This window comes from Brachyhypopomus gauderio, unplaced genomic scaffold, assembly GCF_052324685.1.
Source record: "Brachyhypopomus gauderio isolate BG-103 unplaced genomic scaffold, BGAUD_0.2 sc742, whole genome shotgun sequence".
NCBI classification, from domain to species: domain Eukaryota; kingdom Metazoa; phylum Chordata; class Actinopteri; order Gymnotiformes; family Hypopomidae; genus Brachyhypopomus; species Brachyhypopomus gauderio.
In genome coordinates this window covers 7,033-17,500 of record NW_027507562.1, presented here as the reverse complement: position 1 = coordinate 17,500, position 10,468 = coordinate 7,033, and the positions used below count along the sequence as shown (strand labels likewise).

At 51.5% G+C, this 10,468-nt stretch overlaps 1 protein-coding gene across 1 annotated transcript in view; it reads right to left on the bottom strand.

Moving 5' to 3' along the window:
* LOC143507793 (zinc finger protein basonuclin-2-like) overlaps positions 1–7,417 on the bottom strand; it is a 22,749-nt gene extending 15,332 nt beyond the window's left edge. Inside the window, 3 exon segments of the mRNA XM_076996600.1 lie at positions 4,210–4,277; positions 5,493–5,681; positions 7,411–7,417. Coding sequence (XP_076852715.1) covers positions 4,210–4,277; positions 5,493–5,681; positions 7,411–7,417 — 264 coding nt within the window.
* Between the last annotated feature and the right edge of the window lie 3,051 nt (positions 7,418–10,468).

Sequence of the window (10,468 nt, the reverse complement as noted above, 5' to 3'; positions counted from 1 at the left end):
AACAGGTCTGTCTGGAGAGGTCTATCTGGAGAGGTCTGTCTGAACAGGTCTGTCTGGAGAGGTCTGCCAGGGTAATGCTCAGACCCTCTGGGAAAGCACCTCAGAAGCATAATGAAGGAGTCCACCACATGCATCAAAGTCCATAGAAAAACAGTTTCCCGGGATTGCTAGACTGGCAACTGGCTCTGGTGGGATTTGGGAATACCCTTTGACCCCTGACCTACTGACCCCTGGACCTTGCGTGTTCATCTTTAAAAGCAGTAGAGGAGGGTTGCTGACTCTGTGTTATGTTACAGGACTGATTGCCTACATGCACTGTCCTCCTCCACCCTGCTCCACTCTCATTGGGTACTGAGATCATAACTCCTCCCACCCAGCTCCACTTTTACTGGTCACTGGGTTGTAACTCCTCCTAACCTTCTCCAATCTCATTGGGAACTGAGTTTGTAACTCCTCCCACCCTGCTCCACTTTTACTGGTCACTGGGTTGTAACTCCTCCTAACCTTCTCCACTCTCATTGGGAACTGAGTTCGTAACTCCTCCCACCCTGCTCCACTTTTACTGGTCACTGGGTTGTAACTCCTCCTAACTTTCTCCACTCTCATTGGGAACTGAGTTTGTAACTCCTCCCACCCTGCTCCACACTTAATGGGCACCGAGTTCGTAACTCCTCCCACCCTGCTCCACTCTCACTGGGCACTGAGTTCGAAACTCCCATGCTGCTTTGGCCCACAGATACAAGGGGCATTTTTGTGTGTATAGGTCATGGGCTAAGCAGTAACACACACACACACACACACACAAACACAAACACACACACACACACACACACACATTCCTCTTCTGCTAGCTAACCTTGCACCTGCATTGCAGTCACTCTAAGCACGCAAGACTGCCATACTATCATATAGTATGAGACACAGTTGTTTCTCAGAGGTGTGCCAGTGCCATTTGCGCTGTGTTTGTGCCCAGAGGTGTCAACTCCAGGTTCAGAAAGTAAAAGTCCTCACCAGGATTTTGCTCAAGCTTGCTAGATTTTCTAATTAGTGCAATCCAGGTAAAATTAGTGGAATCAACACAATCCAGGAAGCCTGAGCAAAATCCTGGTGAGGACTTTTACTTTCTGAACCTGGAATTGACACCTCTGACTGTGTCCCAAACTCACGACCACAGTTGGGCTGTGTTTGACTGTGTCCCAAACTCACGACCACAGTTGGGCTGTGTTTGACTGAGTCCCAAACTCACGGCTACAGTTGGGTTGTGTTTGACTGTGTCCCAAACTCACGACCACAGTTGGGCTGTGTTTGACTGTGTCCCAAACTCACGACCACAGTTGGGTTGTGTTTGACTGTGTCCCAAACTCACGACCACAGTTGGGCTGTGTTTGACTGTGTCCCAAATTCACGACCACAGTTGGGCTGTGTTTGACTGTGTCCCAAACTCACGACCACAGTTGGGCTGTGTTTGACTGTGTCCCAAACTCACGACCACAGTTGGGTTGTGTTTGACTGTGTCCCAAACTCACGACCACAGTTGGGTTGTGTTTGACTGTGTCCCAAACTCACGACCACAGTTGGGTTGTGTTTGACTGTGTCCCAAACTCACGACCACAGTTGGGTTGTGTTTGACTGTGTCCCAAACTCACGACCACAGTTGGGTTGTGTTTGACTGTGTCCCAAACTCACGACCACAGTTGGGTTGTGTTTGACTGTGTCCCAAACTCACGACCACAGTTGGGCTGTGTTTGACTGTGTCCCAAACTCACGACCACAGTTGGGTTGTGTTTGACTGTGTCCCAAACTCACGACCACAGTTGGGTTGTGTTTGACTGTGTCCCAAACTCACGACCACAGTTGGGCTGTGTTTGACTGTGTCCCAAACTCACGACCACAGTTGGGCTGTGTTTGACTGTGTCCCAAACTCACGACCACAGTTGGGTTGTGTTTGACTGTGTCCCAAACTCAGGCCTCGTGCTACAGCGTTCACTGTCAGTATGGCCACCAGGCGGGGGGACTCCTGTTAGTGTGGCACTGCCCAACCTGGCCAGCTCTGACTGTTCCCACGTACTCATCCTGAGGTTCCGGCCCTGAATTACCGGATCAAGAGACACTGTATTGATTAGAACAGTTAAGCACTCATGTTCTTGGCCCAGGTCCAGTTCATGCCCCTCTCTGTGCAGTTTTTACTCTAGAACTATCATGGCCATATTTTATTTGTTTTATAATGGGAACGTTTCCATCTTTGACCACTAAAATTGTAATAAATATATAATCAGAATGCGCAGGCTTACTCTCGTGTGCTGGGAGACCACACAGTGCCAAGCTCTCCGGTTTGATGTATGCATTTGGAGTGTGGGGCCCGCTGATGTTTATTGTTACAGAGACATGGTATCATGCCCAAACAAATGAGTTATTGCTGTGTTTTGCCGAGAAACAAATGGCAGGGCAGAGACTGCGGAAAACACTTAGTCTGTGCCAGCTGCTAAGAGAGAGAGAGAGAGTGTGTGTGTGTGTGTGGGTGGGTGGGTGTTTGTGTGTGTTTGGGAGGGTGTGTGTGTGTGTGTGTGTGTGTGTGTGTGTGTGTGTGTGTGTGTGTGTGTGTGTGTGTGTGTGTGTGTGTTAAGGAGGGGGGCTCCATATGACAAATAACACAGTATTAAGTGTGCATTCTTCTGCTTGACATGGAGAGATTAAGATAGAAACGGTTTGTTAATTTAATTCAGCGGGAATTAATGTTTCCATTTGTGTAATCAAACACCTTCCCCTGCCACTCCGTGTAATGACATGGGAACGGAGGAGGTGGAGGAGGTGGAGGAGGTGGAGGAGGCTGGACTGAAGCTCCGCCCCCCTCACACCATCCTCTTTGTTTTCCTCTGGTGCAGCGTGACCCCTCGTGCTGGAACTATTCACAGGCCTGGGAAGCTGCAACTGGGTCACATTTGCCTACGGTCACCCACCGCACATCCACTTCCTGTTCACTCAGGGGCTTCTGGGAGATGTATGCAGCCATGGAGGAGGCCTACACTGAGCTGTGCTAAAGTGAAAAGGCTCGCCAGCATACAGGAAGGGGCTACGGCAAGTCCAGGGGGGAAAAAACCCAAACACAGCATTCCTGCACTCAAGAGCTATTAAACACCAGTCACTCATTTCTTTATAGTCTCTCTCTCTCTCTCTCTCTCTCTCTGTAACCACGCCCCAGCCAGCTTCAGTCCCACAGGCCTGAGGAAGGCACAAATGGCTGTTTGGTGTACACCTCCGAGGCCATTTGTGTCGGACAGCGCTCACATCATGTAAAACAAAAAGACAGCGACCACGTTTATTCAGGGGTGCCCTCGGCCAGGACAGAAGCTTCCGGAGAGGAGATCTCAGAGCACCATTAAGTCACTCTGGTGAAAGATGGACTGGACCCCCTCCACTGCTCCACTAAGACCATGAAAGGGAGGACGCACTGTGTTAAACTTTGATAGCACACATACACAAAAACATGCTTCTCTCTCCCTCTCTCCCCTCTCTCCCTCTCTCCCTCTCTCTCTCTCTCTCTCCCTTCCTCTCCCCTCTCTCTGTCTCACTCTCTCTCCCTACCCCTCTCTGCTTTTATCTCTCACCCCTCTCTTGTTTTCTCTCTCTCTCGCCCTCTCTCTCGTTACCTCTTTCTCCCCCTCCCTTTCTCCCCCTCCCTCTTTCTCTCCCTCTCTATCATTCTCTCTCTCTCTCCCTCTCTCTCTCACTCCTCCCATTCGTACACACAGACTCATCACTTTTTAAAGACCAATCTCAAAGGGAATAGTTGAGCAGTGGGAACAGCATTGACATGCTGAAAGGCTCTTCATAACACCAGCACAAACTCCCATCACCACACACACACACACACACACACACACACACACACAGTTATGATACCCACACTGTTATGATCTTGCCTAGCTGCGACAGGTTTAATTGTGACAGCATGAACAACTGCAGTGTAGCCGTGGCATGATGCTAACAGCGTGTTATACACTACAGACCCTCACGGCATGATGGGTGATGAGAATGTCATCCATATGGCTGTGTGGAAGAGAGAGAGAGAGAGAGAGAGAGAGAGGGAGAGCAAAGGAGAGGGAGGGGGAGAGAGAGAAAGAGAGAGACAGAGCGAGGGAGGGAGGGAGGGAGGGAGGGAGGGAGGGAGGGAGGGAGTGTCATTAGGGTGTCAGGGCTGCTAACCGTCACCTGCTGAGCTGAAGGCAGTCTTCCACAGGCCAAGTCACAATAGCAGGCATGTTCGCGCCTCTCCACCTCTGTCAGGATCAGGGCGGCCGTGTGTGCCCCCAGCCCGCGGCATCACTCATGTCTTCCTCATGTCTAATTAGCACACAGGCCTCCTCGAGGCGATCAGCGCGGGGTTAATTAGAGGCAGCCGGAAACACGGCAGCGGAGAGGCGAGGTGCACTCTCTCTCCCATCACACACTGTCACCTAGAGGGAGGAACTCGCTCTCATCGCTCCACAGATCACACACCCCACAGGCCCCGAGCGCCTCTCTCTCCTCCTCACTCCTCTTCCCCCTCTCCCTGCCCGTCTCTCCTGATGTTTGGCGCGTTGTATGGATGTGACAGGTCGTTTTCCCTCCTGTGGGGAGACGCTGCCCAGTTCTGACACGTCAGAAGAGGAGCGGCCGCTGTCCAGAGTGCACGGAACCCGCCTCGCTTGGTCCGCTGCCTCGCTCGCCGCGGAGGGAACAAACGGGAGACCCGAGGTGTCCAGACGTCACAGTGAGGAGTGGAGACGGGTCCTGGCACAGGCCCTAGGTGCCGCCGTGACGTCTGTTTAAAATACTCAAGGGCCTTTAGCGTGGCAGCTTCTCCAAACTCCCTTCCTTGTAATGCCCCCAACACACCTGTTGAGCGTTAACGCCACCACCACATGGCGATAACCCCAGAGAACATCTCTGATGGCTTCGCTCTGGGTTGCCTATGGTGATTACCCCAGAGAACATCTCCGATGGCCTCGGTTTTGGATCACTAATGAAGCTTGTGTCATCAGAACTACCCGCACCCTCACCAGGTAGCGTTACCTTTGGTGTCTCAGGGGAAGGACCTGAACCTTGGCTGGCCTGTTCGTGGTCACGAGTACGTGAGCTGTCAGACACTCGCTCCCACTCACTCCTGGTGCTCTGTGAAGATTGTCGTTTAAGTGCTTTAGTCTGTCAGACTTTAATGGGATTACTGGAGGTAAAACACACCACCCCTCATTCCACTCCAGAAGATGGAGAAATGGAACTTGTCAATATATCTACATATCGTCATTAACATTAGATCATCTTTTTAATGATGCTCTTAAAAAATTATGTAAAAGATCTTTTTTCATTACCATAATTATTGTTATTATTATTATAATTGTTGTTGTTGTTATTGTTTTCTGTTTGGGGTCATTTTTTCCTGTCCTATTCTGCTCTCTCAGTTCCATTTAAATGAAATACTGGGTCAATAGACTGTCCCTCTCTTCACAGCGGGCCTGTGAAAGGCGGCATGGTGCACGACTGCGGTGCGAACCCTGCACGCCTCTTAAAAGCCTGGCGTGGCGCGCGGGCCCTGCCGTCTAATGGCTGGCAGGGCTCTTTGTGCGGCTGCAGGAATGGAAGACTCCTCCACCGTGTGCAGGTCAGCCGGGGCCTTTCATGGCCCTCCTGCTTTATCTGCTGCTCTATTGAGAGGGACAGACTCGAACACATTATCTGCACATGTTTTTAAAACATCACTCAGAGAAGAGGAACGCACCCTAAGAAATACTCCACCATAATGCACTCTGTGTGTGTGTGTGTGTGTGTGTGTGTGTGTGTGTGTGTGGTGTGCAGGGGAGGTTCTGAGCTAAAGGTGTCAGCTCGTGTGCCGGCACAGATTTAAAAAAGGAGTGGATTTGTGTTGGACAAACGCTGGCGCACACATGCACACACAGGTTGATTTATCCTCCATTAGCCGTCCCCGGTAAACCTGCGTATAAATTTTGTCAGGATGTGCGTTTCTAGTGGAGCCAAGCCAGTGTGTGTGCACCAGTGTGTGTGCACCAGCCCTGCGCTGACGTCTGAAGCCCTGATCTCAGGCCAGACTCTGGTGTTTTTATTTATCTCTCTCCCGCTGGAGAAGAGAATCCGACCCAGCACCCTTCTCCCTGGGGCACTGCTGCTGTTCCCGCACTTACACACACACACACACACACACACACACACACACACACACACACACACACACACACACACACACACACACACACACACACACAACTGCTGCACATACCATGCTGCTTCATGCCTCTAAATCATCTTCTAATGCATGTGTGTGTGTGTGTGTGTGTGTGTGTGTGTGTGTGTGTGTGTGTGTGTGTGTGTGTGTGTGTGTGTGTGTGTGTGTGTGAGTAACAAGCGGAGCTGGAGGAGAGGGAGCAGGACTGAGCATGTCCGTGTAAGCGTGGTCAGCCTGGCTGTAGAGAGTCTTGACTGTTTGTGAGTGATGTGGGCGATGCAGGTTCAGATGAGGCCTCTTTAATCCACGCATCAGCCAACATGGAGCGGGAGAGGGGGCTCATGCCCAGGGGATTGATACCCCCTTTATATCACTTTTATAGATGGGTAGAAATGTTCACACACACACACACACACAGCTGGGATGGCAGATTCTACGGAGGTGAAGGAGGCCCCTGTTTGGGTGCTTTTCATTTCAAAGTGAACCCGACTTTCACACATGGTTCTCTCCACATGTGTGAAATCTTCAGCCACGATTCCACCTCAGCCTGCCCCGCCAGTCTGGCTCTGGACACTCCGACACGCATCCGTGTGTCAGTCTTAGTCTTGGGCAGTGGAGCGAGAGACCAGGCCCCCTCACCCTCGTGTCTGAACCCAGGAGAACCAAGTGACCAGCTCTCGTGCTGAACCATGACTGGAACCGGATGAACCCACCAACCCACAAACAGGGAAACGGTAGATTTCTAGTTCATACAGAGAAAGTACGCAGGTTCACCTAACCGTCCACTGTGGGATCGTACTAAGGCCACTACTACTGCAGAGATCATTCAAACATTAACAGTATGAATTTCACACACACACACACACACACACACACACACACACACACACACACACACACACACACACACACACACACACACACGTGGATGCAAGGGCACTGCCAAGAAGAACGATGTATTGGCTCAGTGTTTTTGTGCATATGAGTGTGTTAAGATCACTTACTACAACCCAGGTCTTTGCATCAGTGTAGTGTGAGGTTTGCCCAACTAATGGCAGCTAAACACACAGAATCCAGAAGCACTAATGAGCTTGTAAACTCGTGCATCACACTATCTCAAACTTCGCTCTTTTCTCCACTTCCTGTTTGTTGTGGCGTCCTTCTTGTTTCCTGCTGTTTCGAGAGGGCCTCACCTTCCATTTCGAACGCGCACAGCTCCGAACATGAAGCTAATGAGCTAAGTAGGCTGTACAGGTCGCTGGAGACCCGCACGGTAAGTCAGGGCTTGTGAAATCCTCGCTAATGGCAGGAAATGACTAGGACAAAGCCCGAGCTCTTAGCCGTGCCTTTGAAAGTGGCGTGCGCGGAGAGGCTCATGCCTGAGAAATAAAGGAACCCTCGGGGACCCCGGCTCAGGAGCGCTCGGAAGCCGGCGAGTTACGGCTGATCCGAGACGGATCCCCGGGAACCCGCCTGGGAACGTAGGCTCGGCCGGAGAGGCGGCTGCTCGTGGCCAGACGCTTTGTAGTATGTCACTGAATCGGGCCGGGTTCGCTGGGGGGGGATCAGCGCCGTGCAGCGTCGTACATACTCAAGCAGCTCCGACTCCACCCGACACTCGCTCCACCCTTAAGATCCCTCCTCCCGGGACCCCCGTAGGTCTTAGGTGCTTGAGTCTGTCTGAAACTATTAGTGGGTCTGTCGTTTTCTGTCTTTGTCTGTGTCTGCCAGGGTGGGGGTGTGTATTTACATCTGGAAGCTGGATGGTGGTTCCTACGTGTTTAACACCATTGTCCCCTCCAACAGAAGTGTGTTCAGGCAGCACGCTGGCAGGCCCCACTGCTGGAGCTCCCCTGTGTCCTGACCCCTCCCCTCTCCCCCCCTCCCCTCTCCCCCACACGGTCCACTCCCCATGCGGTGGCCTCCTGTCCTGCTCTGCCCCCTGAGTCTGGGTCGTGACACGCGACCACGCTTCCCCCCGCTGGTGTGAGTGTCACTGGGGGCCAGGCGGAGGGCGTCTGGGCGGTAATGTGTGTTTACACAGGGAGTAAATCTTAGATGGAGGAGGAGAGCACAGCCAGGAGAAGCATGCCAGGGTGGAGATAAGACCGTGCCTGGCACCAGGACCAGGGCTGGCACCACGCCAGCTCTGATCCAGCTCAGATAAGAGCAGAGCACAACTTAGACAGGGCCACACACACACACACACACACCACACTAACACACACACACACACACACACACTAACACACACATGGTCATGCGTTTAATATCTAGTTTTTTATACATGCTCAGATATACACCATGTTGAGAGTGGAGGGCGGTTAGATTTATAGAATCCAAAAGCCTCGTGAGCTCATAACAGATCACATAATAACACAGCGCTCGCCGTAGTTTCATTACAGAAAGGGGCCGTGTGAAAAGTTTCTGTCTCTTGCCCGATTCGTCAAGTTGCTGTGAAATTGGATAAACACACAGGCAGAGACTTCATCATTCAAGCCTTCTGACCTCTTCTGTGTTCCTGCGTTAGCTGGTCCATCTGGCCTAAACCTAGCACCTACACACACCACTTTTCTTTCAGATAGCAGAACACACACTTATCCACAGAGGATCCAGGAGTGGAAACACACACACACACACACACATACGCACAGACAGACTCCTCTAAAAGAGCAGGATCCAGAGTGCAGCAGAGAGAGAAGTGTGTGTGATTAGTGTGTGTGTGTGTGTGTGTGTGTGTGTGTGTGTGTGTGTGTGTGTGTGTGTGTGTGTGTGTGTGTGTGTGTGTGTGGTGTTCAGTGGTTTGTGCTGCCGATCGATCCTCCTCTCCAACAGGCCTGTTGTCTTTGGTGATTACTGCTTGCTCCCACAGACTCACAGCGCCGCGTTTATTCACTTGTGACAACACGAAAGAAAGAAGGAGAGAAAGAAAAAGATGGAGGAAAGAGAGAGAGAGAGAGAGAGAGAGAGAGAGAGAGAGAGAGAGAGAGAGAGAGAGAGAGAGAGCAACAGCCTGGCTAACTTTACTCACATGGCTCACACCTCTATCCTCTTCTTCTCTTCTTCTGAGCTCCTCTGTCTGCTTTCTTTCTGTCTTTTTTGTTTTCTTCCACTTCTCCTTATCTGCCTCCGTGTTTGTGACAGTAAACAGCCACCGCATCACTATGAGGACGTGGTCACACTGACGTGCTACTGTTACAGCGCTACACTGATGCCAGCGCTATACCACTTAACACCTGGATTCGTCATATCCCTCTCTCTCTCTCTCTCTCACTCTCTCTCTCTCTCTCTCTCTGCGTGCTGTGTGCTGAGTGACAGCTGGGCTCCTGCACACTCACTCTTAAACTGCACCATGCTCAGTCATTCATGCACACACAGCGCCCCCCCCCCAGGTTTATAGGGGCTGTTAAAGTGGAGGGGGGCTGTAGTCTCTCTGGCGGAGCTGCACCGTCAGGCTCTCTCGTCCCCGCTGCTGTTTGCCCAAGCTGAGCTCACACAAGTCTCGGTGCATTAAGCAGCCTGCTGTCTCAGTCATATTCTCATAAACAATCACACAGGCATCATGCAGAGACACCTATAATAGAGGATGGCTAATTACCCACTCCACAGAGAGAGGAGAGAGAGAGAGAGAGAGAGAGATGCAAGGAGACACAGAGAGAGAGAGAAAGCGAGAGAGTGTAAAGGAGCACATGGTGGTGTTTTCTACATTCATGCTGCAAAACTGAATGAATTGATTCCACTTGACCTCTACTTAATAATCCCTAGTTGTTTACTGGCACATCTGAGCTGAGAAGGCTTATTTCAGTCATGTTTGTGTGTGTGTGTGTGTGTGTGTGTGTGTGTGTGTGTGTGTGTGTGTGTGCGCCCGCATCACAACAAAGTTTCTCTAACTGTAACATTACAAGTGTGTGTGCTGTCGGTTTTCATGTTGTTATTGTTGTTTAATGTTGGCAGATGAAAGTTCATCGTCATGGAGATCTCTCCGTCCAGTCCCCTGCCACGGCCAACAGGATGGGGGCGGAGCACAGGAGACTGACAGCTCTAGAGCGGGAACAGAACCAGCCAGGAGCCTGGCCCAGAGGACCCCTCCAGGTCCGGTACGCTCCTCCATAGCTCTGCCGTCAGATCTGTTGCTGGTCTCAAATCGTCCCCAGAAGGTGGTGGAGTGTCCAGGCTGTGCAGCACTGCAGGAGCTCCACCCAGCCTGGATCATCTACCTCTCTCCACACCAGCTGACTGCTCACCATGAAC